Source organism: Argopecten irradians, chromosome 7 (genome assembly GCF_041381155.1).
Source record: "Argopecten irradians isolate NY chromosome 7, Ai_NY, whole genome shotgun sequence".
NCBI lineage: Eukaryota > Metazoa > Mollusca > Bivalvia > Pectinida > Pectinidae > Argopecten > Argopecten irradians.
This window is the reverse complement of record NC_091140.1, coordinates 15688373-15713560: the sequence shown is the minus strand read 5'-3', so window position 1 is coordinate 15713560 and position 25188 is coordinate 15688373. Positions and strand designations below refer to the sequence as shown.

The 25188-nt window shown below is 35.0% G+C and overlaps 4 protein-coding genes and 1 long non-coding RNA gene across 11 annotated transcripts in view; 1 reads left to right on the top strand and 4 right to left on the bottom strand.

The window, feature by feature from the left end:
- Positions 1-25188, bottom strand: part of LOC138327667 (uncharacterized) — a 293971-nt gene that overhangs the window by 82518 nt on the left and 186265 nt on the right. The window lies entirely within an intron of this gene.
- The window catches only part of LOC138327669 (uncharacterized), a 252576-nt gene that overhangs the window by 99480 nt on the left and 127908 nt on the right, over positions 1-25188 (bottom strand). The gene's annotated exons all lie outside the window — the stretch shown is intronic.
- On the bottom strand, positions 7975-9218 carry LOC138326821 (uncharacterized). The gene is made up of 3 exons (XR_011208958.1): positions 9171-9218; positions 8837-8908; positions 7975-8255 (listed from the first exon to the last, which is right to left on the bottom strand). It is a non-coding gene; the product is annotated as an uncharacterized lncRNA (long non-coding RNA).
- Positions 9617-14743, bottom strand: LOC138326742 (uncharacterized). Its single transcript, XM_069272753.1, has 10 exons — positions 14720-14743; positions 14297-14458; positions 13900-13954; positions 13370-13461; positions 12935-12986; positions 12376-12410; positions 11530-11607; positions 10973-11050; positions 10622-10674; positions 9617-10265 (listed from the first exon to the last, which is right to left on the bottom strand). Exons 1-10 carry the CDS (start codon positions 14741-14743, stop codon positions 10184-10186), a joined length of 711 nt encoding a protein of 236 aa, XP_069128854.1. The 3' UTR covers positions 9617-10183.
- On the top strand, positions 20194-24334 carry LOC138326741 (uncharacterized). The gene is made up of 3 exons (XM_069272752.1): positions 20194-20276; positions 23302-23489; positions 24021-24334. Exons 1-3 carry the CDS (start codon positions 20203-20205, stop codon positions 24332-24334), a joined length of 576 nt encoding a protein of 191 aa, XP_069128853.1. The 5' UTR covers positions 20194-20202.

Genomic DNA, 25188 nt, shown 5'->3' with positions numbered 1-25188 from the left:
TTCAAATCCCAAGCACTGAGGCACAGTTCACCTCAGGCGGGGGGTACCCTTAATGACGTCACATATACCAATGATGGGGCACCACAGGCACCACATATCACGTTGTTATTGTCAGAGATATCCGGCAGAGTAAATCAGTTTTCAATTTAACCATGAAAAGTCTGAATTTTGCAAGAAAAACTTATGTTTTTCAAATCCCAAGCACTGAGGCACAGTTCACCTCAGGCGGGGGTACCCTTAATGACGTCTTATATACCAATGATGGGGCACCACAGGCACCACATATCACGTTGTTATTGTCAGAGATATCCGGCAGAGTAAATCAGTCTTCAATTTAACCAAGAAAAGTCTGAATTTTGCAAGAAAAACTTATGTTTTTCAAATCCCAAGCACTGAGGCACAGTTCACCTCATGCGGGGGGGTACCCTTAATGACGTCACATATGACAATGATGGGGCACCACAGGCACCACATATCACGTTGTTATTGTCAGAGATATCCGGCAGAGTAAATCAGTCTTCAATTTAACCAAGAAAAGTCTGAATTTTGCAAGAAAACTTATGTTTTTCATATCCCAAGCACTGAGGCACAGTTCACCTCATGCGCAGGGTACCCCTAATTACGTCACATATGACAATGATGGGGCACCACAGGCACCACATATTACGTTGTTATTGTCAGAGATATCCGGCAGAGTAAATCAGTCTTCAATTTAACCAAGAAAAGTCTGAATTTTGCAAGAAAAACTTATGTTTTTCAAATCCCAAGCACTGAGGCACAGTTCACCTCAGGCGGGGGGTACCCTTAATGACGTCACATATACCAATGATGGGGCACCACAGGCACCACATATCACGTTGTTATTGTCAGAGATATCCGGCAGAGTAAATCAGTCTTCAATTTAACCAAGAAAAGTCTGAATTTTGCAAGAAAAACTTATGTTTTTCAAATCCCAAGCACTGAGGCACAGTTCACCTCATGCGGGGGGTACCCTTAATGACGTCACATATGACAATGATGGGGCACCACAGGCACCACATATCACGTTGTTATTGTCAGAGATATCCGGCAGAGTAAATCAGTCTTCAATTTAACCAAGAAAAGTCTGAATTTTGCAAGAAAAACTTATGTTTTTCAAATCCCAAGCACTGAGGCACAGTTCACCTCAGGCGGGGGTTACCCTTAATGACGTCACATATGACAATGATGGGGCACCACAGGCACCACATATCACGTTGTTATTGTCAGAGATATCCGGCAGAGTAAATCAGTCTTCAATTTAAACCAAGAAAAGTCTGAATTTTGCAAGAAAAACTTATGTTTTTCAAATCCCAAGCACTGAGGCACAGTTCACCTCAGGCGGGGGGGTACCCTTAATGACGTCACATATACCAATGATGGGGCACCACAGGCACCACATATCACGTTGTTATTGTCAGAGATATCCGGCAGAGTAAATCAGTTTTCAATTTAACCATGAAAAGTCTGAATTTTGCAAGAAAAACTTATGTTTTTCAAATCCCAAGCACTGAGGCACAGTTCACCTCAGGCGGGGGTACCCTTAATGACGTCTTATATACCAATGATGGGGCACCACAGGCACCACATATCACGTTGTTATTGTCAGAGATATCCGGCAGAGTAAATCAATCTTCAATTTAACCAAGAAAAGTCAGAATTTTACAAGAAAAACGGGTGTTTTTCAAATCCCAAGCACTGAGGCAATGTACACCTCAGGCGGGGGTACCCTTAATGACGTCACATATGACAATGATGGGGCACCACAGGCACCACATATCACGTTGTTATTGTCAGAGATATCCGGCAGAGTAAATCAGTCTTCAATTTAACCAAGAAAAGTCTGAATTTTGCAAGAAAAACTTATGTTTTTCAAATCCCAAGCACTGAGGCACAGTTCACCTCAGGCGGGGGGTACCCTTAATGACGTCTTATATACCAATGATGGGGCACCACAGGCACCACATATCACGTTGTTATTGTCAGAGATATCCGGCAGAGTAAATCAGTCTTCAATTTAACCATGAAAAGTCTGAATTTTGCAAGAAAAACTTATGTTTTTCAAATCCCAAGCACTGAGGCACAGTTCACCTCAGGCGGGGGGTACCCTTAATGACGTCTTATATACCAATGATGGGGCACCACAGGCACCACATATCACGTTGTTATTGTCAGAGATATCCGGCAGAGTAAATCAGTCTTCAATTTAACCAAGAAAAGTCTGAATTTTGCAAGAAAAACTTATGTTTTTCAAATCCCAAGCACTGAGGCACAGTTCACCTCAGGCGGGGGTAACCTTAATGACGTCATATATGCCAATGATGGGGCACCACAGGCACCACATATCACGTTGTTATTGTCAGAGATATCCGGCAGAGTAAATCAATCTTCAATTTAACCAAGAAAAGTCAGAATTTTACAAGAAAAACGGGTGGTTTTCAAATCCCACGCACTGAGGCAATGTACACCTCAGGCGGGGGGTACCCTTAATGACGTCACATATACCCAATGATGGGGCACCACAGGCACCACATATCACGTTGTTATTGTCAGAGATATCCGGCAGAGTAAATCAATCTTCAATTTAACCAAGAAAAGTCAGAATTTTACAAGAAAAACGGGTGGTTTTCAAATCCCACGCACTGAGGCAATGTACACCTCAGGCGGGTGGTACCCTTAATGACGTCACATATACCAATGATGGGGCACCACAGGCACCACATATCACGTTGTTATTGTCAGAGATATCCGGCAGAGTAAATCAATCTTCAATTTAACCAAGAAAAGTCAGATTTTTACAAGAAAAACAGGTGGTTTTCAAATCCCACGCACTGAGGCAATGTACACCTCAGGCGGGTGGTACCCTTAATGACGTCACATATACCGATGATGGGGCACCACAGGCACCACATATCACGTTGTTATTGTCAGAGATATCCGGCAGAGTAAATCAATCTTCAATTTAACCAGGAAAAGTCAGAATTTTACAAGAAAAACGGGTGGTTTTCAAATCCCACGCACTGAGGCAATGTACACCTCAGGCGGGAGGTACCCTTAATGACGTCACATATACCAATGATGGGGCACCACAGGCACCACATATCACGTTGTTATTGTCAGAGATATCCGGCAGAGTAAATCAATCTTCAATTTAACCAGGAAAAGTCAGAATTTTACAAGAAAAACGGGTGTTTTTCAAATCCCAAGCACTGAGGCACAGTTCACCTCATGCAGGGGGGTACCCTTAATGACGTCACATATACCAATGATGGGGCACCACAGGCACCACATATCACGTTGTTATTGTCAGAGATATCCGGCAGAGTAAATCAATCTTCAATTTAACCAGGAAAAGTCAGAATTTTACAAGAAAAACGGGTGGTTTTCAAATCCCACGCACTGAGGCAATGTACACCTCAGGCGGGGGTACCCTTAATGACGTCACATATACCAATGATGGGGCACCACAGGCACCACATATCACGTTGTTATTGTCAGAGATATCCGGCAGAGTAAATCAATCTTCAATTTAACCAGGAAAAGTCAGAATTTTACAAGAAAAACGGGTGGTTTTCAAATCCCACGCACTGAGGCAATGTACACCTCAAGCGGGGGGGGTACCCTTAATGACGTCACATATACCAATGATGGGGCACCACAGGCACCACATATCACGTTGTTATTGTCAGAGATATCCGGCAGAGTAAATCAATCTTCAATTTAACCAAGAAAAGTCTGAATTTTGCAAGAAAAACTTATGTTTTTCAAATCCCAAGCACTGAGGCACAGTTCACCTCAGGCGGGGGTACCCTTAATGACGTCACATATATACCAATGATGGGGCACCACAGGCACCACATATCACGTTGTTATTGTCAGAGATATCCGGCAGAGTAAATCAATCTTCAATTTAACCAAGAAAAGTCTGAATTTTAAAGAAAAACTTATGTTTTTCAAATCCCAAGCACTGAGGCAATGTACACCTCAGGCGGGTGGTACCCTTAATGACGTCACATATACCAATGATGGGGCACCACAGGCACCACATATCACGTTGTTATTGTCAGAGATATCCGGCAGAGTAAATCAATCTTCAATTTAACCAGGAAAAGTCAGAATTTTACAAGAAAAACGGGTGGTTTTCAAATCCCACGCACTGAGGCAATGTACACCTCAGGCGGGAGGTACCCTTAATGACGTCACATATACCAATGATGGGGCACCACAGGCACCACATATCACGTTGTTATTGTCAGAGATATCCGGCAGAGTAAATCAATCTTCAATTTAACCAGGAAAAGTCAGAATTTTACAAGAAAAACGGGTGGTTTTCAAATCCCACGCACTGAGGCAATGTACACCTCAGGCGGGGGGTACCCTTAATGACGTCACATATACCAATGATGGGGCACCACAGGCACCACATATCACGTTGTTATTGTCAGAGATATCCGGCAGAGTAAATCAATATTCAATTTAACCAGGAAAAGTCAGAATTTTAAAAGAAAAACGGGTGATTTTCAAATCATCGCACTGAGGCAATATTCACCTCAGGCGGGGGTACCCTTAACGACGTCATATATACTCAATGATGAGGCACCATAGGTACCACAGATCATGTTGTTATTGTCAGAGATATCTGGCAGAGTAAATCAATCTTCAATTTAACCAGTAAAAAATCAGAATTTTAAAAGAAAAACGGGTGGTTTTCAAATCCCACGCACTGAGGAAATGTACACCTCAGGCTTGGGGTACCCATAATGACGTCATATATACCAATGATAGGGCACCACAGGCACCACATATCACGTTGTTATTGTCAAAGATATCCGACAGAGTAAATCAATCTTCAATTTAACCAGGAAAAAGTCAGAATGTTTCAAGAAAAAACGGGTGGTTTTCAAATCGCACGCACTGAGGCAATGTACACATCAGGCGGGAGTACCCTTAATGACGTCACATATACCAATGATGGGGCACCACAGGCACCACATATCACGTTTTTATTTTCAGTGATATCCGACAGAGTAAATCAATCTTCAATTTAACCAGGAAAAATCATAATTTTTTCCAAGAAAACGGGTGGTTTTCAAATCCCACGCACTGAAGCAATGTCCACCTCAGGCGGGGGGTACCCTTAATGACGTCACATATACCAATGATGGGGCTCAACAGGCACCACATATCACCTTGTTATTGTCAGAGATATCCGGCAGAGTAAATCAATCTTCAATTTAACCAGTAAACGTCAATCTTCAATTTAACCATGAAAAGTCAGAATGTTACCAGAAAAAACAAAGTGGTTTTCAAATCCAACGCACTGGAGTAATGTTCACCTCAGGCGGGGAGTACCCTTAATGACGTCACATATACCCAGTGATGGGGCACCACATGCACCACATCTCACGTTACAAAGTTGTCATAATTTTCCAGATACAGAAAACGTAAAGCCATCATATATGTGTGTCTATTTTTTTTTATTATGATGCAAGTTTTAGATTAATTTCACATCAGACATCTATCCTTGGAAACAGCACACTTCAACAATAAAGAAGAAATTCAAATTATCTCATAAATTATGCAACAGTATAGTAAAACATTCATAAAATTTTGTATATCATTTATATCTTCAATTTAAAAGTATTTGGTCTTTCATCATGGTATCTTGATAGCTATTTCTTTCCATTAGATAATAATCCATCATCAATGCAGTAAAGTAGTGAAACTCTTATTATCGCAAGCCAAGTTACATTTTATTCTATTTAGTTGGGTATCAGAAAAAGAATTTTCTGTATAAAAATTAAATTTCTGAAATTGGAAATTAATTTCCATTATCTGAATTTCCTATACAGTTATTGGAAATTCTTATTCATGTTCCTTGAATATATATATATTTGAAAATGATTAAACTTTGATTTTTACATTTTTGTCCTCAAAAGACAATTTCCCTCAGCTTTACTCATATTTATTTACATTTGTATTAAGAATACAACACATAACAAGTTTAATCTAAGCATGGTTTATGTTGAGGTAAGGATGAATGAGAGGATGAATTGATTATAGCATACATATGTATAGTATGACGTAAATGTTACCAGGCATATGCTGTGCCTGAAACCTATGCTTATTGTCCTAGATAAAAGACTATGTATTAGAAAGAGTTATTAATATTGGTTTCAGTTTGCCAAATTAACCGAACAGCTAAACAAAGACAAATGTAATATGACAACAGAGTAATTTATCCCATTCAATAATGAAATGGGAAAACACATCGTCAATAATGTTTGTGTCATATTATACAATTATTGACCTGTTTCCGGGTTGATATTATGATTTATAAACCGAAGCCGTAGGCAGAGTGTTATATCCCTTTCGGGGGTTGATTAAATCACAATATCAACCCGGAAACAGGTCAATAACTGTTTTATTATATGGCTTTTCTGGTGAATATTGTATTGTATCAGGGTGGGAAAGTAAAGTCTCACCCAATCAGGAGCGAGTAAAAAACACAATATAATAATGACAGATATTCGTAAGTGGTGTTACACATTTGACTCATTACGAAAATCGGCTGTCATTTTTATTTACATATGCACAAATAAAGGAAAAACTACTCTTTAGACGTTCCAAAAACATACAAAATATGTTATATACATATTTGTAAAAGAATATTTCTTATGAACAATTTCCATGATTGTTGCATGCATGTTAACAAAAATATGATGCTTTGACTTAAAGTATAGTAACTTCAGTATTTTCATTCAATTAATTGAATACATTTTGAAGTAAATCTTAATATTAATCAAGATTGCATTATGCAATGAACGAAAGGTCCTTGTATGTCCCATTAAAGCTATTCTAACAAAGAAACTTCTATGTTTATTCATGAATACACTTTAGAAATCCCAGAGGGATCTTATCTCCACCAAGAATGATCTATGACATATGACAGAGGATTTTTTCTCTGCTTTTCAAACTTTAACTATCAAAATCTAAAAATCAAAATCTAAAATGGTGGCCAGTCGGCCATCTTGTTAACAAATCAATCCCAAAATGCAATATGTACAACTGGGGTCCTCGGGGAACGTACATAAGGAATTTGAGAAAGATCCCTTTATTACTTTCTGCAAAATATCGATAACAAACTTTAAAAATAAAAATACAAGATGACGGCCGGTCGGCCATCTTGTTGACCGATCACTCCCAAAATGCATTATGCACAACTAGGGTCCTAGGGGAACCTACATATGAAATTTGAAAAAGAGCTGACTTGCGGCCATCTTGTTGACCGATTGATCCCAAAATGCAATATGCATAACTAAGGCCTTTTGTACTTTCTGAGAAATAGCGGGAACAAAAAATGTTAAACGGACGGACGGACGGTAGGGGGAACGGAAGGACGGACCACGGACGAAAGGCGATTTGAATAGCCTACCATCTGATGATGGTAGGCTAATAAAAAACAGCCACTACAAAGAAGGAAATCACATTGATTAGGCTTACATATTACCCTGGCTGTTAATAAACATAGTGATGACAAAAGGGATTAATATGCAGTTATTTTTTTTCCACTTGAAACACATTTCTATAGATTTTTTCACAAAAGTATACAAAGACAAATACAAAAAATTGAGTGCCTTGGTTTCTATCACTAGTGGACCTCTTTTAACTGGCGACATCCAGATGAGTAGTTGTGTAGGTATTTGTAATAGTAAATATTCTTGCAATTCTCTATGGAAATTTTAATATTCATATTCACATATTTTTGATCTCCAGCCAAATTGGATACATATGTAATAGTCACCACTTAAGATTAAACACCTTTAATATGCCATTGCATAAGGAGGAAAGCCTTTCAGAATGATAGTAATTCTTAATATCTGCCTTTACACTTTCAATATACAACATACAGAATATATATGAAATGGTTTCCTCCCTTTGCTTACAAAAAGTGCATAAATGTCTCTACAGCAGTTTTTGTTTTTATTTATGAATTCAAATGTAGTTGGTATGAAAGGCAGAAAACATAATGCTCTGTAAATGCAGTTACTTAAATCAACATAGATCTATTAGACTCCAACTTTTTAAGTGCACGTTTTGAGGCTTTCCTCCATGATTCTGACTCAGTTGATTTACATAAAGAAACTGCCTCTTTCCTTGGAACGGAGGACAACCCCATTACAATGCGGGTTATAGTCTCCTTGAAAAGTACCTGTCGTATGTAGAGCTCAGCATTTCTGAAATGTTAACACAAGTAAGCATTGATTATTGTTAATGGACAAAATATGGATATAATGCTGAGAGACATTGATAAGAGAACCATGATAGATTATGAGGTTAAGATTAATCCCGTATCATTTTGAATAGCAATCAAGTTACTGTTTGGGAATTAGTGTCTCAACTTATAAATGCAAAATATCATTAGCATTGATCTAGTACTTTTATAAAAGTTTGGTAAAAAAACGAAAGTAAAAAACTGAACAAATCACTGTAAAGGTGTTTGCTGATACCCCACAGCATTTCATCACACCTGTCTCGCAACGGCCCTTTGGAATAGAGATTATGAAAACTTGTGTTTATTTGTTCAAGATCATGAGGTTAATACTGACCAGGCCGATACCCGTGCCATTGTTTTTGACCAATCATGTCATAAAGATGAGTCTAATATCCACCATGAATAATTCAGAACCTTGATGTTTCAAAGTTTTTCTGCTGGTCCCATTGAACTTCAGTACATTGCGAAATCTTTTACTAAGTATAGAGGTTTGACTGTATGTGCAAGACAGACATTCAAGTATTAACTATTGGCAACACATACCCAGGTGAATCCTTCAAAAGATTAAGGAGACTGTCTTCAGCACCGCGTATGGTGTACCATTTACTGAACATGCTGCAAAAAATTAAAAGCAATGCAATTAAGGGAACTGTTCAATATGTTTTACCAGAACGCAGGTTATCAATAAGAACATGTAATAAATTTAAAATGAATTTCATTGAGTTGATTTTCTGGAATTACTTCATCACAATGAGGTACATTCATGCATTTAGAAATGAAATAAAATGCAATGTTCTTGTGAACATATACACAAATGAACATGAACACACATTAAGGGACTTAAATTTATAATTCATCATAATTTTGGAATATTTACCTCTTTTTGATTTCTTTGAGGAATGTCTGTCTAATCCAGATATCCAAGGCCATGTATGCCTGCATTGGTTATGTGGTATTGATTTCAAAACCTTGAAAATGTTTAGCTCATGTGTATTTCAATGGATGTGGTGTTAAAAACAAAATGACAGGTATTTATATTTTGTTTGTTCTTCTCCTTCAGTGATTACCTTTTGTGATATAGCATAGATACATGAGAAAGGTTTTCAACGCTTGAATTACATGGAGCAAGTGTATGCGTATGAGAAGTTTTATATGTCTGCATTTTCTTGTGTTTTGAAGACATTTTAATAATTATTGTACATTATCTTTATTTTTTTAAACGAAACAAAAATGTAGAATTGCTTCACAAATGATTCAAAGCATGCAACATTAACACATAAAAGACCCATTAAGACACATCACCCAATGTATCATAGATACCATAAAGCACATGTGTGATTCCACTATTGTGTTTTCGTTGGTAGTAATTGCAACACACACAATATAAGACATTACTCTACAGTCATGATAGACAGAAACATTACATTTGAGTGTTGATTAATAATGGTCCAGGAACAGATTTTGATCAGCAAAGGACGATGTGTGGTTTTGGCCCTTTCTTGAGCTCAAATTCAATATTTTACATGTTTGAGGACAAAAATGGTATGAACCATACATATTACTCTTGTCTATATTCCATAGAAAATAGAACAAGTTATGTGATATGTAGAATTTTTATATAAAACCCAAGAAATGAAAAACAAAATCTAACCTTTTGTCTTGAGCCAGTCATTTAGATTAGAATTATTACTAACATTTATGAGCAATATGGTTATTGGTTATGAATTGGTGGCATCACAAATGTTTGCAAATATCATGGTATTAAACACTACGATATTTCAAAAATGGCCAAAGAAAGTATTACATCATATATTGTTAATGACTGAGAAATCAAGACGTTATAAAGTTTGTATCCAACTAAATAGAGTAATCATGTGAATGTTTGACTGATTATAAATCTGCATAAAACTTCTGTATACCATATCCTCTTGTTGGTCTTCCTGGGCCCCGCAAAAATCCAGCATGAAAGACACTAGGAAATAATGTATTTATATGACACAAAATTGAAGATACAATTATTAAGTATAACGGTTGTGAATAATGCTTTACTAGATTGAAGATGACTGAAGATGGAATGGTTTTTTCCACATTGGAATGGAAATGTTTTTATCATACAATTGTATCTGTTTATAATTCAGTTTAGTTAATGATCAATGATCTTGTATTTACATTTATACATTGAAGATGTAATATACTTAACTGTGCATGTCCATTTGTGTCTCCTTCAGAAGAATACACTTACATGAATAAGTATATTTTATATGTGCATTAAATTTGTGGTTTAGGTGTAGCAATTATAAAAGGGGACCAACAAACAATAATTTATACCTCTTCTCCATGCCCGATGGGATTTTAGCCAGGGAGTCATATATGTTATGAAGCTGAAATTAAGAAGATACAAACATACAGATATTGTCCATGCTAACAACATTGTTTGATATATTTATACATTTATGTCTTTTAATAGCTTGGTTCAATTTTTCTAAATACATGTATCTACTGCATGAAGTCAGGGGGAGATTGCCCACATTCTGTCAAAAGTGAAAACATGCCATTTTGTCAATTTCAAGAAATTGCCTGAAATTCATTTGCATTTATAATGCACCTATGTATGCTTATACTATGCAATATGTGACATTTGTCTGTAATAAATTATTTAGTCATGCAATTGTTACTTACAGCATTTTCAATGTCTTCATTAGAATACGTTCTCAATTGTACACCTTGGTCTTCCTCCTCCTCATTTATATCAGCATCCTGTCAATGGAAAAGGTATTATACTAGTAATTCATATGGTGAATAAAAACATTTCACCTGCAATGAACATTATTTGTCTGATGTAATTGTGATATTTTAGTGTGTTAATTCATTACGCAAGTGTTTATGAAATGGTTTAATAATCGAGATTATTTATTAAATTGTCTAGGACCATTTTATTGTTATATTTTCAGAGTGTGTATTTTTCTATATTTGATAACTAAAAGTAATACAACAGCAAAAATAGTTTTACATTAGTGGTAATGGACACCATGCAATTACTCCCAACGACGGCCAGGAATATTCAAAGAAGTTCCATATATTACTGTATCTTCATTTAGATCAATGGCTTTTTCATGGTTTCTTATTTTCTTTCTTATGATGATTTGAACACACATTATGATTCATGTCACATATATGAAATATCTGGTGAAATACTATTCAAGATAAATAACAAGATAAAACAACAAACGTGTTACCTGCTCTATCGTGAAAGGAGGTGTTGTCTCCAAATTAATGATGGGAATAGACATTTTCCTGTCCCATTCTTCATCAGCCTTTGAAAATAGTAAATGCATTGTAATACAGAAATCAGTTGTAGATCTTTTAGTAATAATATATATTCTTATGTAAGCATATGGCCATAGGTACAGGACAATACACACCAACCGGTTCACTTTTTTCAGACAACAGGCAAATCAGTCCTAGACCACTCCCTTTGACAATATCTCTACCGCTTATGGAAGAACTTTCCTCACAGGCACCAACGCTCAACACAGGGTCGTAAACAAGATGTCAGGACAAATACAGTCAGTTATTCTATCATTCGCTATTTAATCACTTATTACCATTGTTCAATGGGTGTAGCCGGTCCGGTACAAAAATAATGTCATCAGTATAGTACAAGTAGTTCAATTGACTGATCGCCAGGTGTAATATAACCACGCCTCATGCTCGCAAACGCACATGTTTCTATTCATTGTCGGAGCAGACATTGTAGCACACACAATACAAATCTAAAGTCACATGTGGTTTGAGTGACAGCTGGCCATCCGTAAATTTTATATGGGACTTTTCTCAATTAATGAATCTTCGGTTCGCAAAAGCATGTTATCCAATTAATGAGTTTTATCTATTCAAAGAAAACAATGTGAAAATCAACACTTAATTTGATGCATGGGTGTTAAAAATGACAGTAACTGATGAATATTCCAAGAATTGGTATTATGTTTGAATGTGTTCTCACATCTGCAGTAGAGGTTTCAATATTACCATATCCTATACATATACATGAACTTGTTAATCATTGTATGAAGTGGTCTTACCTGTTGTGACGGATTGTCTGTGAAATCATCATTGGCTGTCGAAAACAATGAATAATTTCTATTATTCATGGGAAAAAAAGGTGTAACATATGAAATGGAGCAACATAGATATACATGTAATTATATGCAATCAAAATTTGAAGAATTATGTTGTGTACAATAAAAAACATTTCACTAACCTACTTTTTTTCATTGTACATGTAAGTATTAATTGTAACAAAACGAAATAAATGAATATATGATTTAGTGTGTTTGATATCATTAAATATTATTTTAAACTTTATAAAAATTGACAATGTCTGTTAATGTCTCATTTACAAAAAGTCAAATAACTTGATTTGAATAGTAAGAGTTCCATTATCAAAATTAGATATTGATTAATTGATAATTCATGTAGACCATTTCCAATGAGATTTCAATATGTAAAAAAAATAAAATGTTTGTAGTACATATAGCTATGGAAAGTGCCCCTTTATTTCTTTTATTAAGAATATAGTTTTTGATTTTCACATGTTTTTACATTTTGCATTGGATATTCAAAAAAGAAAAAAAAACTCACGCCTTAGTTGTTTGGGATTTTCCTCTTCATTGGATGTTGGCGTTTTCTTAGGCTGTAATAAAATGACTTAATTAGTTTTTTTTTTTTTTTCAAAGATAGGGATCTTGGTAAATCACACATAATAACACAAGATAACAAATGGAACTGCAAATTATATACAATGCATTCATGGCATTAACTTTTCTAAATTGATACCACATAAATTATCAAAAAGTGAATAAAACAAAGCTGGGTCAATTACAACAGGTCAACACTTAAGTCCCTAAATCCTGTATTTTTGTTTATATGTTTTAATAAATACATGTTTATTGCCATTTCAATTCACAATATCTTAACAAGTTAGACCTTAATATGATGTTATCAAAATTGCAGTGATTTTTGAAAACATGTAGTTACTCTAGAGCATGCTTAATAAAATCAAACTAAATACCTGACATTCATGGCAGATAAAAACTGATGGTTCATCTGACAAGCCCGGGCACTCTGGGTGGTACCATTCTTTACACTTGTTACATTGCATGTACTTTCTGAAATAAGGTATTTACATCATATTATTATTGTAATTGTGAAATATTGGAATGAAGTGTTATTTGATTGATTCACATGAAAAAGATTTAAGAAACAGCTAGGGTCTGATAATGTAAATGGGGTCAATTTTGATATCTTTCATATTTTGAAGTGGAAACACTGTTACATAAGTGTGTATAATTTGGAATACCAGATTCATAAAGGATATTTCGATAACATCAGTTCTGCAATCAATATCGACAATTATTACACATTAATAAACACCATTATCAGACATTGGTTTTTATTCATTTAGTTAAAAAAAACTAATGAATGATATTCTGTCAACTATTATCCCACACAATTTTATTGTCATGACACTATGAAGCTGTATTATCCTCAACTGCTAAGTTATTAAACAGAAACAACTAATAACTTTATAAAAGAGATATACTTACCTGCCATCATTCTTTGCCATACAAATACAAACTGTTCTGTTGTTCCCTTTGATCTCTGCATAGACAAAAGATTTCCGTTTTTCCTACAACACTACGGAAATATCCATATTTTATAAAATGGTAAGATGATATTTTCCACATCTTCTAAGCTTCCATTGACATTGGCGAGATTGCGGACCCTGTTTCAAGCAATATTAGAGTATGATCGGCAAGAGCCAAATTGTTTGGTTGCATGGTACAGGGACCCAGATTTAGACAGTTTTCATATATATCTATATTTACTGTGTGATAATCGTGTGTTGAATGTTTAACTTCCTAAGACGAATTCTCCACCCTAGCTTCTTTCCATCAATTGTTATTTGGAGCATTAAACAATCATTTATACCACCATTCTTACTTTTAACTTCCTTAGACGAATTCTCCTCGTTGGTCTCCTTATTTGATTAGAAGAGACATCTGATGGCTGTGACCCTTGAATCAGTCCAGATTGTTGTGGTGTTGTTTGATGATGTTCATCAGCTGCCACTTCCCAAGATGCAACTGTATCTTTACTCGTCTCCTGTGAAGCAGTAATCAAATTTGTACATGAATGCAGTTCTTACTAATATTGAATACACACACACAGAAATGAAAATAATAAATGCCATGCATTATATATAAATAGACATTAAATACCATGTTTTACACAAAAAATTGAGTACTGAAAATACTGACCATTGCTCAATACCTGGGGATTGGTTTGACCTAGGTTTAAACATCATACACCTAGGTTTGACATTGGTTTCACCTAGGTTTGATGTTGGTTTCACCTAGGTCAAACCTTGATTCTACCTAGGTCAACCATTGTTAAAATTCACCTTTGTCAACCTAGGTCAAAACCCTGGTCAACCTTGGTGTTCAGACGCAATAGGATACAAAGTTAACATATTTAATGTAGCGCGTTAGCGCTACATGTAGAATATGTCTGCATGTATCCCCTTTCGTTCATACCACCTTTAACGCAATCAAAACACTGTTCAATCTCTATGTTAACAATGTGTGCAGGAGTCAATTATAATCTATTATTATTATTGCTGTTGTTTTCTTTTCTCTTAATTATTTTACACTATCATGTACTTAAAGTACTAAAATAGTTGTACATATATGTATGTACATTACTCAAGTAGTTGGTACATCACTTATATTAATTTTGTACAAGTTATGCCATGTTAAATATCATATTACATGTATGTTATTCTATTTATACAATCTTCAAAATGGAGGTAATAAAGAGAATGATAATATTAATTTAATTGTTATAGAAAAAAATATATTTACATCGTGCATGCGTCAAGATATCCATTCTAATCCCCAAAATCCCAATTGCATTACGTGTGTTTCAGAACCAAGAAGAAATAACATAATGGACTCTTGACCTTTGGTCAGTCTTTAATCCTGGACTTATGTTCTTATGACGTAGAAGTGTCCACTTTAATTATCACACCAGTGTAACGTGCTAATAACATTGGATCTGTAAGCAAGCTGGCCACTTAAAAGGTTAAAGACCTCAGAAGTGTGGTGCATATTCCTGGAGCCAGACGCGTTACTACAACTGTATAATCCCATTAGGAGGCAAGTATACATATATTATAAACTTGGAATAGTCAATTGTGATTGTGTAAACATGGGATAGTCAAATGTGATTGTGTAAACATGGGCTAGTCAAATGTGATTGTGTAAACATGGGATAGTCAAATGTGATTGTGTAAACATGGGATAGTCAAATGTGATTGTGTAAACATGGGATAGTCAAATGTGATTGTGTAAACATGGGATAGTCAAATGTGATTGTGTAAACATGGGATAGTCAATTGTGATTGTGTAAACATGGGATAGTCCAATGTCATTGTGTAAACATGAGATAGTCCAGTGTGATTGTATAAACATGGGATAGTCAAATGTGATTGTGTGAACATGGAATAGTCCAATCTGATTGTGTGAACATGGGACAGTCCAATGTGATTGTGTAAACATGGGATAGTCCAGTGTGATTGTGTAAACATTGGACAGTCCAATGTGATTGTGTAAATATGGGATAGTCCAGTGTGATTGTGTAAACATGGGATAGTCCAGTGTGAGTGTGTAAACATGGGATAGTCCAATGTGATTATGTAAACATGGGATAGTCCAGTGTGATTGTGTAAACATGGGATAATCCAGTGTGATTGTGTAAACATGGGATAGTCCAGTGTGAGTGTGTAAACATGGGATAGTCCAATGTGATTATGTAAACATGGGATAGTCCAGTGTGCTTGTGTAAACATGGGATAGTCCAATGTGATTATGTAAACATGGGACACTCCAATGTGATTGTGTAAACATGGGATAGTCCAATGTGATTGTGTAAACATGGGATAGTCCAATGTGATTGTGTAAACATGGGATAGTCCAGTGTGATTGTGTAAACATGGAATAGTCAAATGTGATTGTATAAACATGGAATAGTCGAATGTGATTGTGTAAACATGGGATAGTCCAATGTGTTTGTGTAAACATGGAATAGTCGAATGTGATTGTGTAAACATGGAATAGTCAAATGTGATTGTGTAAACATAGAATAGTCGAATGTGATTCTGTAAACATGGGATAGTCCAGTGTGTTTGTGTAAACATGGAATAGTCAAATGTGATTGTGTAAACATGGGATAGTCGAATGTGATTGTGTAAACATGGGATAGTCCAATCTGATTGTGTGAACATGGGATAGTCCAATGTGTTTGTGTAAACATGGGACAGTCCAATGTGATTGTGTAAATATGGGATAGTCCAATGTGATTGTGTAAACATGAAATAGTCAAATGTGATTGTGTAAACATGGGACAGTCCAATGTGATTGTGTAAATATGGGATAGTCCAATATTATTGTGTAAACATGGAATAGACAAATGTGATTGTGTAAACATGGGATAGTCGAATGTGTTTGTGTAAACATGGGATAGTCAATTGTGATTGTGTAGACATGGGGTAGTCCAGTGTGATTGTGTAAACATGGGATAGTCCAATGTGATTGTGTAAACATGGGGCAGACCAGTGTGATTGTGTAAACATGGGATAGTCCAATGTGTTTGTGTAAACATGGGGCAGTCCAATGTGATTGTGTAAACATGTGATAGTCCAGTGTGATTGTGTAAACATTGAATTGTACAATGTGATTGTGTAAACATGGGATAGTCCAATGTGATTGTGTAAACATGGGATAGTCCAATATGAATGTGTAAGCATGGGATAGTCCAGTGTGATTGTGTAAACATGGGATAGTCCAATATGATTGTGTAAACATGAGACAGTCCAATGTGATTGTGTAAACATGGGACAGTCCAATGTGATTGTGTAAACATGGGACAGTCAAATGTGTTTGTGTCAGCATGGGGTAGTCCAATGTGATTGTGTAAACATGGGATAGTCCAATGTGAATGTATAAACATGGGATAGTCCACTACGACTGTGTAAACATGGAATAGTCTAATGTGATTGTGTAAACAAGGGATAGTCCAATATGACTGTGTAAACATGGGACAGTCCAATGTGATTGTGTAAACATGGATAGTCCAATATGATTGTGTAAACATGGATAGTCCAATATGATTGTGTAAACATGGGATAGTCCAATGTGATTATGCGTGAAGCAAGTTAATCGAGTGCAATTTAAAATTATTATTTGCATTGAATGTGCAAAGAATTTGACATGCTAATTTTTCTGGTTTATTTTCTTCATGTTTGGTGAACTAAATTGTGAAATTTATCCAAATACACAGACAAACATTTATTATGCCTCATAAACAATAGGTACAGCACAGAATTGTCGAATAAAATAATAAAAGCACTTCTTGATTCGCGAGTATGACAATTATGGCAAAAATAACTTTAAAACAAAAGAAAGACAAACAAACAAACAAAGATATTTTAACCAGTTTAGAATATGGAATGGTCAGCTGTTCTGTCTGCCATGTCTGCTATCTAGATATGGAAACATTAGTCCTTTCACTACCTCTTATTATTTTTATTTTGATATACAAATGCATATTTCTTTTTCATTGCATTTGTTCTGGGTTGCATAGGAAATGAACTTTGCGTTAATCTGATTGTTTAGAAGTAAATTGATAACTATATAGCTATCTCTTTTTCAAAATTAATTTCAATGTAAATCGAAGTTAGTGATATAGAGTTTAATTACTTGAAGTGCATGTGAGGTATAACTTGATGTGCGTGTAATGTATCTTACAATTGCAATTACGGAATTGTGTAAATTACATAACTCAGGAAATATATCAAGTGAAGAAAGGAATATATGTACATTTGAAAATGTGTCTTTTTGCTTGAGGGTAATTTCGGTACTTTTCTGCTTTTAATACTTATTTGATTATTGTGTGAAATACGATATTGTAAACAGTAGCAGAGTGTAAAACGTACTGATGATATCAATAACTTTCAATAAAGGCATTAAGGTGGCGCAAAAATGGTATGGATGCATAACAGCTATCACATTCTCGATCTTCATCTGTATGTGAATTTACGGTAAGCTGTAATTTTGACTGTAACTATTTTGAAGTTAGTTTTATATTCTACTTCAACGAATAAAAATCAAATATTATGTTAGATTATATTTATTTAATGTTAGTTTAACATCGTGTTTACAGCCAAGATCATTTGATAACCTGACAGGTCTATGAGATGGAGGGAAGCCGAGGAACTCGAAGATAAATATCCGACATGCGGTTTATATCTGACCTTCGCGGGCTTCGAACTCACGCGCGGCCATCACAACCCTTACGTTTAATCATAAGATATAAATTAAAGGTTCATTATTTACCTTTAAACTTTCAATTCATTAATTATTTGACACTAGAATCTATATGGAATTCAAACCAATATGGATATGTTTACTATTATCAATCGTTTCACCTACAAAAATCTACAAACATAGATTTATCAGGAGAAAATAATGAAACTTCGTTTACAGTCGATGTTCGCAGGCTCACATGATGTTTCTCCATCATTACAATCTAATAGAACTAATAAACAAGCAATGTCGATTTTCTATCAAAATAATAATAATTTCTGAATATTTTTTATACTGGAAATTATAGATAGTTTTAGATGAATTTTATGATGAATGTGCATTGATACATTAAAGCGTTTAAAGCTCATTAACCCTGGTAATCCTAAACCAAGTAAATATACACACGGTAACACACGGTAACCTTGCTGTGTTTTAAATAATGATGTTTGCGTAAACCTACAGCTTGAAATGAAAGCCATCGGGAATGACAAACAATAATCATGATGTAATTATCGTTTTAACAGTGAAGATTAACCTAAATCTGATATCGTGGTCTCATATAATAAGACTCCAACACCCTATGTCACGTCTATGTAGTGTTTACAGAGTGCGTCAGTTTACTAGATATTTTGGAGTTACAGAGTACATTCACAAGTATTGCATTAGAATGTAGCAAGTACATTTATTTGTTATACCGAATTATTAACGATGTTTCATACCACGATTCTAATGCCATAATTTGTGCCGTTAATCTTGCGGTATAACAAACTCAATAAAGTCGGTGTCTAATGACATCAATTGGATATCTCGATACATATTTTGATTTGAGTTTATTTTACTTTACGTCCAATTGACCCCGGCTGGCTGTTGTATATATGTATTTATGTGACAACCAGAGAAGTATCCGGAATTAATGATGACAATCTACCGAATCTCATTTCAGGAGGTGACAATAGATTTTCCTTTATTTCTTTCAATCATTTAATTATGAACAGTGCTATTGCTTACTTGATTTCATGGTAAATTTCCTTTATTTAATTTCAAACATGTCCATTCAAACGAAATCAATCACAATCTTGCTACTGTATATCTGATAATACGTCTTTGGTGTTTATTTATAATTAACTGGGGTTCATTGTTTTGAGCGGGAGATGTAATATATATATATCTATATAATATGTTTATGTAACCACCAGAGAAGTATCCGGAATTACTGTCCGTATTCTGTTCATAGTTTGGATATTTACTTGCAACACTTCTGGTTGATAAACACGTGGATTCAAGAAAAGAAGTATTTTCGTTAATTCATTTCACTCACTGCCAAGCATATATCCATTAGAAACATAAAACTAATACAAACCAAACAAACCTGTAAACATATCAAACGAACAAAAACATAAAACCTTGTTTTTGTATCATTGTCGACTACGTCGTCACGGCAACTGAAACATTATGTTTTATCTTTCTACAGAAGTGGTCCAGGATATGGTCAAGAACTGTATATTCGAGTGTGCGGAGCGGGACACAGTGATCATAAAGCAAGGTGATAAGGGGGATTGGTAAGTACCCGGACATAGTAATTCTAAACCCAAGATAGCATTGACATATGATTGGTTAATTATTTTATCATATAATCCCCCTGATAGCCAGTGACTTGGCCCGTGTAATGTTTGGCATATGTCACTGGAGTAATATGACATTTGGCGATTTTCATTGGTTATGTTGGTCAGGCAATCCACTGCGACGCCATGATAGAAACTATAAAGTGACGCTAGGAATAAAGACGTGACGGCGGGCCAAATGGCGTCCTCCACTGAATTTTAACAATACATTTTAGTGTGGATTCTTCGAATGTGGGTTGTTGTAGTGATGTGATAATGTAAGACTCTTTCATATGTGGATATGAAGGATAGAGATATTCTACCCGATGGTCACAAAATGTAGTAAAACCCGAGGCTTGCCGAGGGTTTTGCAACATTTTGTGATCCCGAGGGTAGAATATCCCTATCCTTCATATCCACTTATGAAAGAGTCTTTTTCTTTCATACCTCGACGTGTTATTGCAATTTAACAACTATAATATCCCGCCATTTAAAAAGAAATTCACTACTGAAAGTCAATTTTCCATACATGAAAAATTACGTGATATTTTCAACACAAATTTCGTTGTTTGCATCTTTTATAGTAAAACCAGTCAAGTTTGTGAAAAAAATGTTTCAAATTTTACCGAAAAAATAGAAATGTTGTTGACGGGGTGACGTCAAGAGGCTTTATTGCCTGAGTAGCCATGCAATACAGTCTCAGGCGGCATGAGTGTATTGCCCTAGATCAGCCAGTATTACACCCGTAGGTATGAAAGAAATATCTCTTAGAAAGCATTGAGGGATCTTTTCTCATATTCCACACGTAAACTCCTCTTAGTTCTTAGTTATCAATATTGCATTTTACAATCAATCGGTCAATGAAATGACCGGCATCTAGCTATCTTGTATTTTGATTTCTGAAGACTGTTATCGTTTTTTCTTAGCAAACACTAAAGGTACCTTTCGAAACTTTAATTTGTAGACTTCCTTTAGGCCTTAGTTAATCATATAACATTTTGGCAACAGGCAGCTATCTTGGGATGTAAAGTGCTGAGGTGAAGGAATTCCTCTTGTCAACTCTCGTGTTTCGACTCTACTTTTTTTAGTTAACATTTTCGAGTTTCAAGTTATTTTTTTTCTAGATTTCGGTCGACATATTATTTGTTCATTGCGTTTATTTGTTTTTGAGCTTCCCATTACTACTCTATCGTATAAAACATACACGCTAAACCGAAACAGGAAAATGTTAACTCAAAACTCGAACATTAGTCACTCTCACTGAAAGGATACATGTGTATGTCTTACATTTTATATGTAGGTTCCATATAATTTCTTTTTTTACAGTTGATAAATATTCTTTTTCTTTGGTTAGTCAACGCTCAAATAATGCCAAAACATTTCTTCATTTTGAATTATCGTTTAGAAATGTTGATGCTAACCAATGATTATTATTTTTCATATATGTACATATAATGAAATACCCAAAATGGCAAATACACCTTCAATTTGTTTATTCATTTGCGGTTTCTTTATATTATCAATAAAGAAAAAAAATTACATGTAAAAATAGAAAATTACAGAAAACAAGTTCTATGGTGGGCGGCAAATTCCTCTTAAATTTATTTTTTAACATATATGGTACTCAAAGCATTTTAAATCCGTTATTATGTAAAATCTAAATAACATAGTTATAAAATAGTTTTGAAATCCTATCACCATAGGGTTTATTTGACAAGTTTCTTGAAAAAGTTGGAGGCCCATTATGTTTTTGAAAGCTGGTTCCATTATCCTCGTATTCTGTCATCATTTGTTTAATTTCATACTATTTTAAACCACGTCTTTGGATATTTGATCTTGCTTTGAAGTGTTGCTCTTTACTTCTGTATTCGCAATGTTCTCCGAGTTTGTGTAAATTATGCAGCTTGAGAATGACCCGAAAAGTATCCATACATGTAAATGATTCAGACAAGGATTTATTTAGATGCTGGCCTGTGTATAAATGAACAAAAAGAAAAGAAACGAACGATTAAAAAAAGTCTTATGCCTAATTGTGTTATTTAATCTTAAGTATTGTGTCATAGTGGTGATCAGATTTTATTTTGCATGGGGGTCACATAAAATCATTCCTCAATGCGTTTTCTAAATGTTAATGTCCGATTTCTAGGGATCTAAATAATTCGTTACCTCACAACAATTCAGTTTTATAACAATACTATCGATTAAATTTTACATTGAATTCCGTTTTGGCCGTTTGAAAGCGACTGTAATATATCGTGATCGCGTTAAGTTACTGAACCCATTATCATGATTTTATTACAAATATCAAAAGTTATGTGTGATGAAATGAATTAAATTGAAAATCAATGAAAAAAATTCATGCAAAAGAAATAAGTTGTGCCTTGTTATCTTGTCACATTGTAAGACTATGATTACTGGGAAAAAAATTCAAGGATGATTTCTCTCAAAATAGCGATTAATTTTCACATTTCTAAACGAATAAATAAAGGTGTTTATGTTCGGTACTGATTGATTCTGTAAACAATGAAATGACAAACAAAATCAACATAGTGGCCTACCTTGTATTTTGGTGTCTGGGTAAAAGCGTTTAGGTGATACCGACCAGCGTATGTTTGTGTCAAGTTACTAAAAATGAATGATCTCCCTTCCTACTTTCGTTTTTTTGCATGTTCTTGTATGTCATCGTAGAGGGACGATGCCTTAGAATAAAACCAATATCTTATATACTCCCTGAGTTTTGAAGTAACAGGTACTGTAATTCGCAAATTTTAAGCTTAATATAGAAAATTCTTCTAAAATTGAAGATATTGTATGATTATTTTTGGTGTATGTCATCGTTTTAAACACAAAGAAACTCGTAAATCACATTTTGTATGTCGCACCATTCAAAATCACGATTAGGGGTCCTTCACGATAATAGGTCACCAGCAAATATAATATATATACTGGTTATTAACGAAATACGTCATGTGATATATTTCAGTTTCTTTATAATACTTAACGGACTAGTATCGATACATATCAACACAACGTTTGGATCTGATGATGACAATCCAGAGGACAGCGGTGGTGGAGGAGAAGGAGGAGGAGCAGCAGAACAGAAAGAGGAGAAGAAAGGCGAGGAGAAGAAACTGGACAGGTCAAAATACGGAAATTACGTTGGTAAAATAGGTACGTAAATACCACCTAGTATGTCAAGTTGATTAGGATGTAGGGGATCTATTGTAAATTTTTTAGTGAACATTATTGTGAAAAACCTAAACATACCTTGTTTTTTTTCTTTTACACAATAAATAATACGATAGATGCAATGGTTAACATGGCTTTATAACAGGAATGTATTCTTTGAAAAATTAAACTTATCTAACTATCAAAATATTGTGGAAAATACATAAGATGACACGTAACTTCTTCAGTATGTTTTCTAGTGGGTTTTGAATGTTAAATCTTTAAAACGTTTAGTTATTATTTGATCTTTGTAACTCCTCATAATGAGTTTAGACAACTCAAATAAATCTTAATATATATCTTATGAAACACTGTATAAATAATAATATTTCACTTCTTAAACGCGATTTATTATTATGAAGTTGATATCATTACATTTGTGTACCATCATAACACTTGTACTTACCAATTATATTTATGAATAAACAGTACGGTTTCTTTTGTCTTGATAATTTTTTTAATTCTTCTTTCTAGAACCTGGAAAAAGCTTTGGAGAACTTGCTCTCATCAATGCCGACTGTGTCCGGAATGCCACGATTATTGCCGATGAGACCACGGACCTTGTCGTAGTTAATCGAGAACTCTACGATCGGTCACTTCACTATTTCCAAGCTAAAGAGTTTGAAGAGAGGAAAGCTTTCGTTGAAGGCAATCCAATGTTTTCCAATTGGCAACCAAAGTACAAAAAGCAGATGGCTATGAGTCTACGGAAGGAGAAATTAACTTTCGAGGCCCCTATACTAAGACAAGGCACACAGGTGGATGGACTGTGTTTTCTTCTCAGGTAATCTACCAGGTGTTTATTCAAAACCTTGGTGATAACGTATTCCATCCCTAAAATAGCAATATAATGGAAGTTGTTTTAGTTCTGAAATTGTAAATTTTCTTAAACATAGGACAATGGAGGCCATACACTATGACATTTGAGGGACTGGCCTAAATTATGCGATTCCGTAGTAGTATCTTCTATGTATACCTGATTTTTGGGAACCCGTAATATCCTCTTTCTAATTGTTGATGACCTAATTTGTCGAGTTTAATGAGTGAGGTGAGTTCCTGATTCGTCCATTTTTTAAACAACTTTGCTTATAATCACAAAGCTGTACGTAATTCCGCAAGTTATAAAAATGATGCATTTAGGATTATTTTTTTGCAAAAATTAGTTTACAGAGACAACCCCTTTCTGCGTTTATAAGTTAGTGCAGCGCTCCGTAGAATTCATTCTGACCACGCTCGCATTGTTCATAGGATGCTGTAACAACTAGACCGCCTTGACTCGGGCATTGCATAAATACTTGTGGCAATATTACCCCAAATGACGTAATGTTATATCGCGTAACGTCTGAGGGCTGTGTCCCCCCACAAATAAGATAGAAATGAGGTTTAGAAACTTGAAGGATTTTCGTTCAAAATAAAGTTTACAAGGGGGGGTGGATCCCCTAAATAATATAAAGATCTATACATTTGAATAAAACGTAATGTTTGAATACATATCCCTGTTCTTACACAATGAAGTGTGCGTGTAATTTACATTATTTGATCATTAAACGTAAACAAAGCAACTGGAAGATATCTAATAGCAGATATTCATTATCAAAACTATTTTGAATAAATCACACATCGCACATGACACGCAAGAACA